Source organism: Gigantopelta aegis, chromosome 6, assembly GCF_016097555.1.
Source record: "Gigantopelta aegis isolate Gae_Host chromosome 6, Gae_host_genome, whole genome shotgun sequence".
Taxonomy (NCBI): domain Eukaryota; kingdom Metazoa; phylum Mollusca; class Gastropoda; order Neomphalida; family Peltospiridae; genus Gigantopelta; species Gigantopelta aegis.
Window position 1 is genome coordinate 69,590,806 of NC_054704.1, and position 17,897 is coordinate 69,608,702.

Sequence of the window (17,897 nt, forward strand, 5' to 3'; positions counted from 1 at the left end):
TACAACATTTAAACCAATAGGTTCAACTTACAAAGGTTTTGGCCAGCTTTAGCATCTAAAACCCTAAATTCTTTAATTTTTCTCTTTGTCTTGACAGGCATGTTGTCATCTGTGTTCACTTTAGCTGTAAAACATAACAATAAAAATACATAGAAAATGCAACATTCACAGATTTGTTTTGGTCTAAACTATTCAGTATTGCTACTGTAAAGACAGTTGAATATCATTATTTATTAACTATTTTACTGTTGCATAACCCAGTTAAAAGTTATGACATGTTTCGACCAGATAACACAATCATATTTGTACTCTGTCTACCACTCTGTTAACAAATCTAATATTACTGACACAATAAAATCTTGCTTAACCTAAAGCCCGGACTTGAACCACATGTTAATAGCCTAGTCCAAATCTGAAGTCAATCCCGACTAAGTTTTATAAATACACAGTACAAGGGTGGATCCCAAAGGGACCTGTCCCCCTCCTAAAAACATTAACATGCCCTTCGTTTGAAACAATTTATTTATAATTTTCAATGGAGTGCCCTTTTTAGGGAGTTGGTCCATGTGTCCTTTTACCCTTGGCCCCTCCCTAATATATTTACTGGGACTCCCCCGTAGTATGGTATACCTTCTGTTAACTGTTGTTTACTATTGCCTCAAAATAATGTCACTATTAAGACAAGGGTATATCAAGAATATAATGTATATTAATCATTCACACTGCTCACGTCATAATATTTTCAATAAAATAACTGTAATTTGCATTAATAAGTGTAAAAATAAGTGTTCTTATATCAATGGAACATATATAATTCATAGTTAATCAAGAATTATAATGTATATTAATCATTCACACTGCTCACGTCATAATATTTTCAATAAAATAACTCTGTAATTTGCATTAATAAGTGTAAAAATAAGTGTTCTCATATCAATGGAACATATATAATTCATAGTTAATCAAGAATATAATGTATATTAATCATTCACACTGCTCACGTCATAATATTTTCAATAAAATAACTCTGTAATTTGCATTAATAAGTGTAAAAATAAGTGTTCTTATATCAATGGAACATATATAATTCATAGTTAATCAAGAATATAATGTATATTAATCATTCACACTGCTCACGTCATAATATTTTCAATAAAATAACTCTGTAATTTGCATTAATAAGTGTAAAAATAAGTGTTCTCATATCAATGGAACATATATAATTCATAGTTAATCTTATTTCAAGATACTGTGACACTGACAAGATAAGGCATGCAGGGCTCAACCTTAGTGGTAGCCCAGGCTGTTTTGGCTACCCATTTGTTGCTTGGGCTACCAGATGTCTAAATCCAGTAGTCTGCCGGGCTACTAGTTTGTTGGGTTTTTTGCACATCCAGTTACTCTGCAATCAACAAGATACCTAAACACCTCAAACATCCCACCAAAAACAACATAAATAAATAAATAAATAAATAAATAAATAAATAAAGGAAATGATTTTGCATTTTTCTCTCTTTTTTTTAATTTATTAAAATTATGGGGCTACCAATTTTTACTGAGGGCTTCCATATTTTATAACCTAGTAGCCTGATGGGCTACCACTGAAAAAGGTTAAGGTCAAGGCCTGGCCGCATGTCCTAGAACTGATCATATGGCAGGAGCATTTTTTCTACATATGCCCACAAAATAAAATTTTGTTTAAACAAAGTATACAGAGGTGAACAAAAAATCTGGCAGTTCCACTAGGCATAAAACAAAAATTACCGACTTCCCCCACCCATCCCTGTGACCAATTCTGAAACAGCCCTAACTACATATTATGTTCAGCTGGTGAACAGTGTCTTGATCAGTGTCAATAAGATACCCACGTGCTGCTTTCGTTGCAAAGTTCTCTTCGAGTTCTTTAAAGAGGTCGTCACTCTCAAACATGTCCTCCGAGGTGTTCACCCACACAGAGTCTTTGTCGAGGTCTTTCACGTTCACCTGACAAACAGAACACAGAACAATTACTTGTCAACATCTTTTAAGTTCACTTGACAAACAAAACATAGAACAATTACTTGTCAAGATATTTCACATTCAACTGCCAAAACAAAACAGAACACAGAACAAATATTTGTCAAGGTCTTTTATGTTCACTTGACAAACAGAACACAGAACAATTATTTGTCAAGATCTTTTATGTTCACTTGACAAACAGAACACAGAACATTTACTTGTCAAGATATTTCACATTCAACTGCCAAAATAAAACAGAACACAGAACAAATATTTGTCAAGATCTTTTATGTTCACTTGACACACAGAAAACAAACAATTACTTGTGATATTTTACATTCACATGACAAACAGAACAGAGAACAATTACATGTCAAGATCTTTTATGTTCACTTGACACACAGAACATTTACTTGTCAAGATATTTCACATTCCCCTGACAAACAGAACCTACATTTTTCAAGATCTCTCACCTTTGTCCAGTTGTTTAAGGTGTGGGTGTGGGGAATTGTTGGCATTATTCCATCAGAGAACTGTTTACGTGTGCCTACTATAAGCACAACCTCCGACTTTGCCAGAGTCTTGTCTAAGACAAGGATGGTCTTGCTGGCAGTGTTTGTGTATAAATGGTGTAGTAGACCACCTGATGACCCTTACCTTTGTCCAGTTGAGTCTCTTGGTGGCCGTGTTTGTGTATAAATGGTGTAGTAGACCACCTGATGACCCTTACCTTTGTCCAGTTGAGTCTCTTGGTGGCAGTGTTTGTGTATAAATGGTGTAGTAGACCACCTGATGACCCTTACCTTTGTCCAGTTGAGTCTCTTGGTGGCAGTGTTTGTGTATAAACGGTGTAGTAGACCACCTGATGACCCTTACCTTTGTCCAGTTGAGTCTCTTGGTGGCAGTGTTTGTGTATAAATGGTGTAGTAGACCACCTGATGACCCTTACCTTTGTCCAGTTGAGTCTCTTGGTGGCAGTGTTTGTGTATAAACTGTGTAGTAGACCACCTAATGTCCCTCACCTTCATCCAGTTGACACTCTGGGTAGCTGTGTTTGTATACAACTGATGAACCTATCTTTGTCCAGATGAAGAATTTCTTTGTGGATGTATTTGTGTATAAATGGGGGGGGGGGGGGGTTNTAGCAGACCAACTAACGACTCTTACCTTCGTCCAGTTGAGTCTCTTCGTGGCCGTATTTGTGGAATACTTCTTCTTAGCAGTCATCCCAAAAGGCAGGACATTTGTCGGGGGAGATGGCACACCAAGGGGACTCATTCCCGGAGGGCGAGGAGGACCCATGCCAGGAGGGGGAGGGGGTGGTGGTGGTCCTCCTCCTGGTGGTGGTGGAGGTGGAGGGGGAGGTGGTGGTCCTCCACCAGGGAGTGGTGGAGGGGGTGGTGGAGGAGGGGGTCCACCTCCAGGCAGTGGTGGTGGTGGAGGTGGTGGTGGGGGTACTCCACTTCCTGGGGGTGCTCCGCCTTTACTTATAGCACTGCTCACAACCTGTTGTATTCCCTCTTTAATCTGAAACAACAAACAGTACTTATAGTGACAACTCAAAAATAATATGAGAGAGAGAGAGAGAAAGAGAAAAAGAGAGAGGGAGAGGGAGAGAGAGGGAGAGGGAGAGAGAAACAGAGAGAGAGAGAGAGAGAGAGAGACAGACAGAGAGACAGCGAGACAGAGACAGAGAGAAAGAGACACAGACACAGAGAGAGAGAGAGAGAGACAGACACAGAAAGAGACAGAGAGACAGACAGAGACAGACACAGAGAGAGAGAGACAGACAGAGAGACAGCGACAGAGAGAAAGAGACACAGAGACAGAGAGAGAGAGAGAGAGAGACAGAGAGAGAGAGACAGAGAGAGAGAGAGAGACAAGATAGACAAAAACAGTGAGAGTGAGAGAATTATACCAACCAATATTTTAAGTGTTTTGCCCTAAGTTTCGAGATTTGCTCTACAATTAACTCTCAGGGATGTGAAACTCATTTAAACTAAAAATGGAAATACTACCTTGTAGAAATTTATGCTGAAAAGCTGAACTTGGATAAAATGCAACTAACTTACATACAAGAGATCTAGCTCAGTTGGTAGAGTGTTTGCCTGAGGTGCTTAGGTTATAGGACCAAATACATTTGGTGGACCCTTTCTCTGATTGTGTATTTTCTTGGTATGTGCTGTCCTGTCTGTAGCAAAGTGCATATATAAAATCCCTTACTAATAATGAAAAAATGTAGCAGGTTTAGTGGTGTTGTTATAAAAAAAAAACCTTTAACTTACATTTCCCTTGAGCTGGTTCAGCTCAGATTCATACAGTTTGACCTTCTCGTCGAGGCCCACAGCCCGGGCTTCAGACTCCTGCTTCGCGGTAAGTGCTGCCTCAAGTTTTGCGTTCATCTCCACCATGCTCACTTCCGAGTCTTCAAACTTTGACTTCTCTGTCAAGTTACCTGTAAAATTAACCAGTTTTCTGTTAAGTTACATGTACCTAAAAGAGAGAGAGAGAGAGAGAGAGAGAGAGAGAGAGAGAGAGAGAGAGAGAGAGAGAGAGAGAGAGAGAGAGAGAGAGAGAGAGAGAGAGAGAGAGAGAGAGAGAGAGAGAGAGAGGGGAGGGGAGAGAGGGAGAGAGAGGGAGAGAGAGAGAGAGAGAGAGAGAGAGAGAGAGAGAGAGAGAGAGAGAGAGAGAGAGAGAGAGGGGAGGGAGAGAGGGAGGGAGGGAGAGAGGAGGGAGGGAGGGAGGGAGGGAGGGAGGGGAGAGGGAGAGAGAGAGAGAGAGAGAGAGAGAGAGAGAGAGAGAGAGAGAGAGAGAGAGAGAGAGAGAGAGAGAGAGAGAGAGAGAGAGAGAGAGAGAGAGAGAGAGAGATTGAGACAGAATGAGACAGAATAAGAAAGAGGGAGAGAACCCACCGCCACCACACTCTACTTCCAAAAATTAACAAGGGATCTTTTAAATAGAGAATAACTAGTTAATGACGTAGGATATCGGCTTTATTCAGTGATGGTAAGAATGGGAATTTTTCATTCAGCCTGAACAGGATAAAGCCAATATCCATCATTATTAACTAGTTATCATCTTTATCCTGCAGACCATCAAAATTATGGGCAAAAGCTAGTATTTCTATTATTTCAGCTACATTGTACAATCACCTATAGGTCAAATGAGCGATTTTATACTGTAGCTATGCATGTTACCTCACGTGAGTGACGTCAAAAGTCATAATCTGCTAGTATGCATGTTTATTACTTTGCTTTAATCGGTCATCATAATTGGCCAATAGAAACAGTGGTTGCAGGATCAATGCATATTCCAACTAACAGGACAGTACCCATATCCCTTGATGAACCAGTTGTAAGGCACTGGATGGGAAGAGGTGGAAACAGCTGAAGTTACTGAGGGCAATGAAGGAAGTTTTATTTAACAACACACTCAACACATTTTATTTACGGTTATATGGCGTCAGACATATGATTAAAGTACCCCACACAGATATTGAGAGAGGAAACCCGCTGTCGCCACTTCATGAGCTACTCTTTTCGATTAGCAGCAAAGGATCTTTTATTTGCACCATCCCACAGACAAGGTAGTACATACCACGACCTCTGATATGCCAGTCGTGGTGCCCTGGCTGGAACGAGAAATAGCCCAAATGGCCCACCGACAGGGATTGATCCTAGACTGACTGCGCATCGATCGAGCTTTACCAGTGGGCTACGTCCCGCCCACTTGGTTGCAGGAAAAACGCATATTCCAACTAACAGGACAGTACCCATATCTCTTGATGAACCACTTGTACGGCACTGGATGGGAAGAGGTGGAAACAGCTGGACACCGAGGGCAATCGATCCTACCTTAATGAAGTACTCTACCATGGAGCTACATCCTGCCCATTGCAAGTCAATATGATAATGAAGGATAGTTAGCAGTGGACTTACTGAGCAACGGATCCACATCGATTTCAAACCTCTTGGTATATCTGAAGTCGGGATCCACCCCACTCCGGTGCAGGACAATCTGTGTCACACATTCTTCTATCAACTTGTAATACTGAGGTCTGAAAAGAAAGAAAGGAATGTTTTATTTAACGACGCACTCAACACATTTGTATTTACAGTTATATGACAGCAGATATATGGTTAAGTATGTAGTAGTGTTGGTATATAAAAAAGAAGTAAAGTTTGTTTTATTTAACGAAGCCACTAGAACACACTGAATTTAGTGTTGGTATCAAGTGATCCTACTGGCAGTAGCTAGTGGGAATTCTCCTATTAGCTCAGTTGGTAGAGTACTGGACTCTCGAACTGAGAGTCCATGGTTCAAATCCCCTCAGTGGAGGTTGATTTATTCTGTTACATTTGGAGCCAACGTAGGGGTTGATTTATTGTGTTACAAGGACAACACTGATAATGAGGGGAAACCTGGTAATTAAAAAAAAATTATAATTTAAAAAATGTATTAATAAAAAGCATATTAGTTTAGCAAATTTTAAAATAGAACAATGACTTCAACACAATGTGAAAAAAAGACCAAACTGACAACCTGATGGCAGAGAAAAGATGGTGGATGTATTTACATATCTGAGTAACTCACCTGGAATATAAATCATCTCGAATGCAGAGTAAATGTTGGAGAATTGACAGGAAGTAGGGTTCGGCTATCGTGTCTTTGACCGATGATTGAACCAAGTTAAAACATGAACTAGGTTCTGTACACATTGGTTAAGGAGTAACCCATCGGAAGTCAATTACATGTTGTAAGTCCTTACGTAATAAGTGTAATACCACTTACAAACAAGTCAGCAATGAAATTATTCATATTCTAAAGAATCACAGGTCGTAGAGTTTTTAATTTTTTTTATGAAACAACACCATGGCTAAGAGGAGTGCAAAACGTAATTGTCCGCTTAAAAGTTAAATAATATAACCACCAGTTTGTTGGGCAACCTTCTCCCATGTTACAATTTGTCTTGAACTGTTAAGTCAGTGACAAAATATGCATGACATCAACCATTTTCTACTAATGTCCATCATTGAAACCTTTGCCTGCTACATTCTGAAGTCGAGAATACCTTCATCTGAACATTTATAACTCCTCAGCCAAATACAAGAACCTTAATAGTCATCTTAGCATGGGACATTTTGAGCCAAAACAAAATATAGCAGATTGGCAGGGGTTTCCCCAAGATGCATATAGCGTAGTGGTATAAGTAAGCACTTTGATGTTGTGTAAGCGCCTTAAATCAATTGCCGCTACCTTTAGGCTTTAATTAACATGTCCCCAGTACCTAACTAGGCCCTCAAAACCCTTTCCTTTCAACCCATTTTTCACCCCTCCCCTTTTCACATGAGCATATGCAGTAATTTGTGCAGAGGGGTCTGTACTGTGGCCAGTGACGTTTTCAGGTGGCAGTGGGGGGTTGGGGGGGGGGGGGGGGGGGTTGGGATCAAGTCATGCAATCCCAGAAAATATATTAAAAATGTAGGCTGCTTAAAAAAGAAATCCTGGAGAAAGGCCTGGATTGGCATCTAACAAAATGTTGGTAAAAACCAGTAATAAACAGAATTATTTTCAGAAACTTGAGAGATCTAGAAATAAATGAATTGACAATTCCACTTCATTACTCCCAACTGTTATTTAAACGATGACCAGGGATAAAGCACAAATTAAAAGAAAAGGATATTCTAGTTCCATGCGCACATTGTCGTATCTGTGTGAAAACTCTTCAAAGTCTTCTTCTTTGTGTTCGTGGAAGATGTTGATGTGAGTTCTCAACTCGTCGTCTCCCTGAACGTCTAGAGTCTGTGAGACAAAGTTAAAGTGACAGTTTACATGAGCACATCAACACTAATCAAATGTTTAAGTGAGCTCATCAACATTAATTAAATGTTTAAATGAGCACATCAACACTAATCAAATATTTACATGAGCACATCAACATCAATCAAATGCTTCCATGAGCACATCAACATTAATCAAATGTTTGAGAACATCAACATTAATCAAATGTTTAAATGAGCACATCAACACCAATCAAATGTTTACATGAGCACATCAACATTAATCAAATGTTTTCATGAGCACATCAACACAAATTAAATGTTAATGGTTTTACCTTCCAGAGTTGAAAATATTCTAAGTGGATCATTGCATGAACAAAATTTTAAATGTTTATAAATTATAAGAGTTACCATCATTTACAAACTTAATTTTGTCAATGTTCATTACATGAATTTAAAATTAAATATATTTAAACATTTAAAACTATACTTAGTAAAATTCAATCCCCCTCCCACCCAGCAAAAAAGAAAGAAAATACACAACCAAAATAATAATTCAAAGTGATGGAGCATACAAACACCATAAAAAGATTATAAAGTAATAAATTTGAGTTTTAATCACAACAATATTGAAATACATTCAGGTATAATAATAAATACATGTAGGCCCAAATTACACCTTTTACATACAGAGTTTAATTACAGCTTTGATTTTTACTATAGCTCAAGACTTGTTCTGTATCATAGAATAAAATGTCTGCTCTTCGTTCAACAAAATATAACATTTGTCACCTTTGCTTATAATTAAACATTTTATCGCTAAATTCTCCAGACTCTAACCTGTAGTATGTACTGACAATACAATGTATTCAATACTTTGCATAACTGCGATTTCTCCCATCCCTTGCTATGCAAGACAGACCCATTTCATGATGTCAGCCCATACGGAATAAATCTGTCTTGCATGGGCTACGACGTCATTGAATTTTACAGCAATGGTAACATGACGTCAGATCAATGCGAGTTGGTTACTTTTAGATAGATATTTTGTTATTAAAATCTTCATTTTAAAAGCTATCTTGTTAATTTGTATGAAACAGACGTGGCAAATATGATAGTGTAGTTTATTTATGATAAAACGGTCAAATAAAGAAGTTACTTTTTCAGCCATCTTTGTTTGTTCGTGTAAAATAATGGTTTATTTATCAAATGGATGGGAGAAAAAGACTCCATTGTATACAGTCATGTGGGATAGAAAAAGTACACCCTCGGTGGTGGAAAATTTTGACCCTGGGACTCGTCCCGGGTCAAAATTTCCACCACCTCTGGTATACTTTTTCTATCCCACATGACCACATATGATGGAGTCTATTATTCTCTTATGTGAGCTCTTATGCAAGAAACCAATGATTTAGTTAAGTGAATTACTAGTGAATAAAGAATTTAACAGTTAACTTATTCATCAGAGCACCAAGAATGACGGAAACTAAAAGGGAAATAACTCTGTATTAGACTGATGTACTCGATCATGGAACTTGAGTTTGATCAAGTGGTCACGAGTCAGACTAGGCATCAAATTAAGTTAAATAGAACATCACTATGAAATACATTTTGTGTCATCGGTTGATTCTGAGAATGTAGCAAGGCATGTTATTACTGATATGTTGTTTTTGAATTTAAATAAATATGCATAAGTCACACAAAACTGGACGATTACTCATATGACATTTTGTTTACTATGATATTAAGAATCTGAATCTAGTGTCTAATTTTTACTAATCACATGACTAAATAATTTAAAATGCTGGAAAGTAAACCATGCATATCATGACAGCAATCATCAAATCCAAATGAGTTACTAAACACACATTCAAACATGATGGCAATTTGACGGCACCCAAATATCAAATACAATTGTTTGAACACAAGACAAATCAAGTTCTGAACAGACAAAAAAAGTGCCATATTTAACTGCATAAACATGAATACAATTTCCAGCCAAGTAATAAAAATAAAATGTTAGTACATGTAACTATAGCCAGATGGTAAAGTTTGTTTTGTATAATGACACAACTAGCAGTGTTCGAGATTAATGGTATCCCGATATCCCGGGGAGACCAGATTTTAATTTTGGATACCAGACTTCAAAAAATCAGTATCCCACCGGGATACCATATAATGTTGTTGGTTTTTTTAATCCTGAGGTTTTTTTTTTTTGTTGAAACAATAAAGTCATCCTTTGCCAGCGAAGTTAAGTAACACTATTTTCGAGCTCGTATCCAGTCTAATGCTACATCATAACAATATTTTCCCCAACTTGTACTCAGTCTAATGTCACACTGGAGCAATAGCGGTGCAGCAATAGATTGGGAACCACTAAGTTGCTGCTATTTTTGTTGGATGTTTCCTCCCTTCAAATTTTATTTGAGATATTTATTCTACATCTGCAGAAATGTATACAGGTAGGTTTGTCATTAGTAAAGTCGAGAACACTTATAGATTACTGCTAAATACTAATTTATGTCAGTATTACACAAAAATGGATAAAGAAACTGTTTGCCGATTCCGTTTGATCGTGAATTCTGCAATTTCTACTGTGATATCAGGGTAGCAATAGGCAGGGTAAGAGAACAGTGTCGTCCAAGTTTGTTACGATGTTATTTATGAATTTCATTTAAGTGGGATACTAAATTTTCAGGTGGGATACCAGATTTTGAAATGTTAGTATCCAACTGGGATACTGCCCAAAACTTTTATAATCTTGAACACTGACTAGAGCACATTGATTTATTCATCACTGGCTCCTGGATGCCAAACCTTTGGTAATTCTGACTCATAGTCTTCTGAGGAAACCCGCTACATTTTTCCATTAACAGCAGCGGATTTTTATATGTATTTTCCACAGACAGGACAGCACATACCATGGCCTTTAAAACTATCAGATGCATGCCAGACATTGTAACAATAATATCATGGCTTGAAGTCACAGCTAGAATGCAAATCAACGATTGCTCATTTTTATATGGGTTTTCTTTTAAAAACAAAATGCAATACATATGGACAAATGGGCTTTCGCAAATGTTAAAGAATTTTGCATGCAAGTTAATAGACATTATGTATGGCATGTAGTAAAAAAAAAAAAAAAAAAATTAATACAAAATAAAACAGTCATCAGTAAAAGGATTAAGGAATTTGGAAAGCAAATTTTGACTTTCAAAATGATTCTGGTGTTTTTCAGAGGTCATTCATTGGCCACATGGTTTTACATGACAAACACTCATACCAAATTTGAAAGCCAACGATGTTTTCTAAGACCTTGACCCTTATAGGGCTCAGGGAGGGGAGCTACAGGTGAATATTCATACCAAAAAATTAAAATAATCTTTAAGGGATTCTACAAATTGGAATTAGAATATGACTTTACCTAAATTCATTATAAAACATGATGAGCACTAATACCAAATTTGGAAGCCAAAAACGTGCTCTAAGACCTTGACCTTCATAGGGCTTAGGCAAGGGTGAGCAGGTGAATATTTATACCAAAAATGAAAACCATTCTTTATGGGATACTACAAACTAAAACTGGAATATAACTTCAACTAAATTCATCCAAAACATGACAAACAAGTGATGGCGTTAAAACACAATTTATGCTAAGTTACAATTTAAAATGTGATCAGGTATGAATTTTAATGATTAACTGAACATTACCAGACGGCACTACATGCAAGCCAAAAGGCTTAAAAATATTCAACTTCAAACACAAATAAACCTAGTAAACCTGCTCACATGTACATGCTAGCTTTAAAAAACCCACAAATATATACCAACTGTTACAAAGACGGAATCACAGTCCAAATCAAAGAAAGTTCTTGTGGAATAAACCTTAAACACAAAAACTAACAGTATAACAAGCAGTTCAAAGAGTGTTAGTTAATATGCAGTGATAACGGGCAAGTTTAGTAACTCTACACTGTCAAAACTTGAACATTTAACTCACCTGAAATTTTCTTACTTTACACCTTTGGTTATACTTTTCACTTATTTTGCCCCCCCCCCCCCCCCCTCCCCCGATAATACTGTTTACTCCCCACCACACTCCATTTTCCACAATTCCTTATTCATCTACATAAGATCTGTTAATATTGTTCTTAGTAATTCATTCCTTACTCAGCAAACAATATATCACTTATTCCTAGCTACATGTATCTGATATATATGCTTTAAGTCTGTCCTTATTCTTTAATGCTTTACCAACATGAGATCTATTAAGCTTATTATGTTATTCCTGACTTGACAAATTAAGATTATTAAGTCTGATCTCATTATTTCATTTTGTACTCAACCACCCAACATAACATCTCCTGAGCCCGTTATAATTATTTTATTATTGACTCACTGACATAAGATCTATTAATCTATTCAGTCTGTTAGTATTTTATTCCTTACCAATATAAGATCTACTAGGTATTATTTTATTCCTTACTCACCAATATAAGATGTAATTTTATTCCTTACTCAACAATATAAGATCTATTAAGTGTTATTTTATTCCTTACTCACCAATATAAGATCTATTAAGTGTAATTTTATTCCTTATTCACCAATATAAGATATATTAAGTCTGTTAGTATTTTATTCCTTACTCACCGATATAAGATCTATTAAGTTTGTTAGTATTTTATTCCTTACTCACCGATATAAGATCTATTAAGTTTGTTAGTATTTTATTCCTTACTCACCGATATAAGATCTATTAAGTCTGTTAGTATTTTATTCCTTACTCACCGATATAAGATCTATTAAGTCTGTTAGTATTTTATTCCTTACTCACCGATATAAGATCTATTAAGTTTGTTAGTATTTTATTCCTTACTCATCAATATAACATCTATTAAGTCTGTTAATATTTTATTCCTTACTCACCAATATAACATCTATTAAGTCTGTTAGTATTGTATTCCTTACTCACCAATATAACATCTATTAAGTCAGTTAGTATTTTATTCCTTACTCACCAATATAAGATCTATCAAGTCTGTTAGTATTTTATTCCTTACTCACCAATATAAGATCTATCAAGTCTGTTAGTATTTTATTCCTTACTCACCAATATAAGATCTATTAAGTCTGTTAGTATTTTATTCCTTACTCACCAATATAAGATCTAATAGGTGTTATTTTATTCATTACTCACGGATATAAAATCTATTATATCCGTTTTTATTCCTTCCATCCTTACTCATCCAAAACGTATAATATCTGCAAAGTCTATTATAATTTAATTTTTTACTCACTGATATAAGATCTATTAAGCCTGTTCTCATTATTTCATTCCTCAGATGCATTCGGAAGTCCAGGTCATCGGGTGTACTGATGATAGCGTTCACTAACTGAATACAGGCCACCTGAATAAGACACAAAACACAGATATTAATATGCATCTTAGTAATTTGCGTACAAACTAAATATTTACAAACATTTTCAGACAACATTCCTCAAGAAATATTTTATAATAAAACATATTTAATATATACCATGAAGAACCGATAAAGAATTTAAAAAAAAATTTAACATCCAAATCCATTAATCATTTTACAAAAAAACAATAATGTCATTAATGTTTTCCCTAGCTTGTTTTAGTATGCCTGAACAGTCTAGTGCCATCTTGCCTTAATCAGCACCATGCTGCCCTGAGATTAAAGAAGTTTTTTTCAGTAATTAATTCTAAAATTGCCTTTATAAAACACCCAAAAACTTATTATTAATTAATAAAATATGCCTTTTATATCTTTTGTCATTCATTTATTAAAGCAAGAGCATAAATTACATTAATGTTTATTTCAATTAATTTTTGTGTATTTTTAATGAAAAACAAGTGCCCCGAAAATGGTGAAAATGCCTTGCCTAATTTCTAGGGAAATCACTAGTCATCACTGTGCTATGTGAAATACAAGGAAAATTACCAGTCTACTGGCAAATATGATAAGCTTGACCTGTATATTTTCAATCAGACATTTTGCCATAAAATGAAGAGTATAGTAGGTGGTCACAGGTGCCAGAAGTAACTGCTGAACATTTTTCGAAGTGGTCAGACTAAGCTCACAGCAAGCATTGATGGGAAATAGCAGGTGTGTGACACAGACATGTCCACAAGTCACAAGCACCTGTTGCAGTTGGAGAGACAAGGATTGGGACATGAAGATGGATAGCAAAAATAAATTGAAACAGGAAAAGCTGCCAGAAAAGGAAGAAATCAAATGGAGTTCAATGAAGAGAAAGGAAAAGGGGTACTGTGATTCATCTTTAAAATTTTTTTAAAATAAAAGCTAATTTAAGAATGTGGTATACAGTTACCTGCATGGGGAGATTGTCTCTCATTCCGAGACCCATGATGATGGGAATAAATCTCTCTTGATTGCGTATCTCACTACACACTGTGATTCCCTCCAACACCCTATCGTGACTGAAACCACACAACACGTACACTTAAAACATCTTAGTTAGTTCATCAATATAGACATGTATATACATATTTTCTAATTGGCCCTACCAGGGAAAACATAGCTCTCATAATGTGAAGAAAACCTACGAAAATTATCAAAACAAAACAAAATACACATTTTAGAAATATTTATATGGATTTTTAGTCTGACTGATGGGATATTAAATGAGGTTCAATTTTGTATTACATTTATGTACCAAGTGAAACAATTTTTACTGTCACAAACTATAGTGAGTGACAAATGAAAATAATTTCATTAAGATAGTGATATGTACATGTACCTAATGTGGCACTTTGAAACTATTCTAAGGAAAGGAATTTGACAATAATGGCAAAGTCAAATCTGATAAAGATCAGTCGTTTCGCTAACTAAAATCAAGTAAATAATCAAACTGTAACCTGACTTTTAACCAATTGTTGACAGCCAGACAAAAACTGTCATTTCTTGACATTAACCAGAACACAACTACCGGGTAGTGCAAAATAAAGTGCTGCTATTACTATTGTCATGCAATATTAGTTGGATTTACTTTTGTACCATGTTTAAATTATGAACCAAAGAGTAATTTTTTTCTTGTGTAACAGTCTTGGAATGAGAGCCTCTCAGCTTAGAACTCCACCACTGACATCTCACTCAAGAACTCTACCGCTGACATCTCACCCTAGAACTCCACCACTGACATCTCACTCTTGATCTCTACCACTGACATCCCACTCTAGATATCCACCACTGACATCCCACCCTAGATACCCACCACTGACATCCCACCCTAGATCTCCACCACTGACATCCCACCCTAGATCTCTACCACTGACATCTCACCCTAGATCTCTACCACTGACATCCCACTCTAGATCTCCACCACTGACATCCCACCCTAGATCTCCACCACTGACATCTCACCCTAGATCTCTACCACTGACATCCCACTCTAGATCTCCACCACTGACATCCCACCCTAGATCTCCACCACTGACATCCCACTCTAGATCTCCACCACTGACATCCAACCCTAGATCTCCACCACTGACATCCCACCCTAGATCTCCACCACTGGCATCCCATCCTAGATCTATACCACTGACATCCCACCCTAGATCTCCACCACTGACATCCCACCCTAGATCTCCACCACTGACATCCCACCCTAGATCTCCACCACTGACATCTCACCCTAGATCTCCACCACTGACATCCCACTCTAGATCTCCACCACTGACATCCCACCCTAGATCTCCACCACTGGCATCCCATCCTAGATCTCCACCACTGACATCCCACTCTAGATCTCCACCACTGACATCCCACCCTAGATCTCCACCACTGACATCCCACCCTAGATCTCCACCACTGACATCCCATCTTAGATCTCTACTACTGACATCTCACTCTAGATCTCTACCACTGACATCCCACCCTAGATCTCCACCACTGACATCCCATCCTAGATCTCTACCACTGACATCCCACCCTAGATCTCCACCACTGATATCCCACCCTAGATCTCCACCACTGACATCCCACCCTAGATCTCCACCAATGACATCCCACCCTAGATCTCCACCACTGACATCCTACCCTAGATCTTTACCACTGATATCCCACCCTAGATCTCCACCACTGACATCCCACCCTAGATCTCTACCACTGACAACTCACTCTAGATCACAATCCACTAGAACAGAACGATGTCTGCTTTAATGCAGGTCACTTTTTACTACATTAGATGATCTGGATGGTCTCTTTAAGGGACATTCCTGAGTTTGCTGCATTGTAAGATGTTTCCTACTTCCTTGTTTCCTCTACGATTGAACTTGCATATTAAAAATATTTTCTTGTTTAGAATATCAGTGTCTGTATATTCAGTGTTTCTGGTCGTCTTAATATTTGTAAGAAGCCCAAACTGGATTTTGTTTTCAAATAATTTTGTACGTACGAAAAAATAATATTTTAGGAAATAAAATTAAATTTAATCTAGTACAAATATTAGAATGATCAGAAACACATTCAATATACAGCCACTAATATTTTATGCAGAAAAAAATATTTTATATGTAATTACAATCATTAAAAAAGTCTCTGTTAGTCGATAACATCTTAAAAATTGCAGCAAACTGAGGAATGTCCCTTTAAGATAGGCTGATACCCAACACAGATGACGGCTTAAGCAGGTATGAAAGTATTTTATTACTGTATTATTCTGTTCGCATCCCAACTCTTGTGATAGCCCACCCCAACACAACAACAGGTTACAAACAACAACAACACGTTAGAAGTGAACCCCAAGCAGATGACAACGTACCCATTCGGAGGAACCAAACACACCGCAGCCAACAGCCGCACGGCTTCGAGCATCGTGGGGGGGTCAGCTGGGTCTATGGTTCGTGAGAGGATTGTTAGCGCTTCTTCGTGGTTCAAGATTTGCATCAAGCCAAACTGGAAGACAAGCAACGTACACTAACACATGCAACACGACACAAGAGGTTAAACGACCGTGCATCAACTGGTATTTTTTTTTTTTTTTAAATACACACTTGTATAGTTACTGCAAATGAAAATTTACCACAAATATAGGTGGACTAAAGTCTGGTAGATGTATTTTTGTCACATTATATTATATTTATATTGATATTTATATTTATATTTATATTTTTTTTATTATTTATTTTATTATTTATTTATTTTATTGAAAATACTAACCCAAAAAACTTTAAATTTCAATTTTAAAAAAACACATAATTTTAAAAATAAATGTTGCATGTTGCCATTATATATAAATAATCTTGAATAATCTTTAAAATACTAAATAATAAAATGAAAATTATAAAATATCACAGAAATATGTTACATGTGACCGTATCATTTTGATGGTAAAACTATTGAGGTAATTTTGATAAAATAAAATATTTTACTTAAAAAAAATAATTAAAAATTGCTTGTTAAGATTACATGTATAGATATCTTTCAAACTAGTTCTGCAAATTTGTATCCAACATTTCTACTGCACAAGCCTGTTATCCACTTTGTATAAATCTAGGGTTTTTTTAAAGTTGAACATACCCAATGTGATAAAACTGCTCACAAAAATATTTCAGAGATTCTCCGTAACAAATATACGTCACTCAAACACATTATTTAACCTCTCTCCTATGGTGCTTCGGTTAGTAATCGAACACAATGAAACAAATCACTAGGTGTTGTGTGCCGACAAAATAATCTTTCTTGAACAGAAAAAATATAGCATACACTACATGTAAATAACACATAAAATTTGTTAATCTGACAAAAAAACTATTATTACTAGAACAATGAACAGAAAACAGATTCCACAAAAATACTCTAAGACAATAATGTAAAATTTATAAAACTTCATTCTAGGTTGAACAATACTGTGAGAAACAGGTAAAAATCAGTTAAATTTATTTAGTAAAGGAAATAGTACAATTATTTATTTTTTAAAATGAAAATAACCACAGTGCAAATATCTGGAAAATTGCAGGATACAGTATTTCATACAAGCCTTCATTTTGTTTGTGTGTCCGTTAAGCAATTTTCAACTCCTGCGAATTGCCAATCGGTTGCATGATGAACTGATAATTTCCACAAGTAAAAG

At 36.4% G+C, this 17,897-nt stretch overlaps 1 protein-coding gene across 6 annotated transcripts in view; it reads right to left on the reverse strand.

The window, feature by feature from the left end:
- The window catches only part of LOC121376002 (protein diaphanous homolog 2-like), an 84,051-nt gene that overhangs the window by 33,899 nt on the left and 32,255 nt on the right, over positions 1 to 17,897 (reverse strand). For all 6 annotated transcript variants that reach the window (XR_005958383.1, XM_041503752.1, XM_041503754.1 and 3 more), the window contains exons 7-16: positions 16,587 to 16,720; positions 14,136 to 14,244; positions 13,076 to 13,186; positions 7,682 to 7,800; positions 6,592 to 6,708; positions 5,937 to 6,055; positions 4,284 to 4,453; positions 3,166 to 3,525; positions 1,869 to 1,983; positions 32 to 124 (exon numbers count right to left, since the gene is read on the reverse strand). Coding sequence is in view for 5 of the 6 variants with exons in the window: in XM_041503752.1 (XP_041359686.1) it covers positions 32 to 124; positions 1,869 to 1,983; positions 3,166 to 3,525; positions 4,284 to 4,453; positions 5,937 to 6,055; positions 6,592 to 6,708; positions 7,682 to 7,800; positions 13,076 to 13,186; positions 14,136 to 14,244; positions 16,587 to 16,720 (1,447 nt within the window). In the remaining variant the exon portion in view is untranslated. The remainder of the gene's footprint in view (positions 1 to 31; positions 125 to 1,868; positions 1,984 to 3,165; positions 3,526 to 4,283; positions 4,454 to 5,936; positions 6,056 to 6,591; positions 6,709 to 7,681; positions 7,801 to 13,075; positions 13,187 to 14,135; positions 14,245 to 16,586; positions 16,721 to 17,897) is intronic.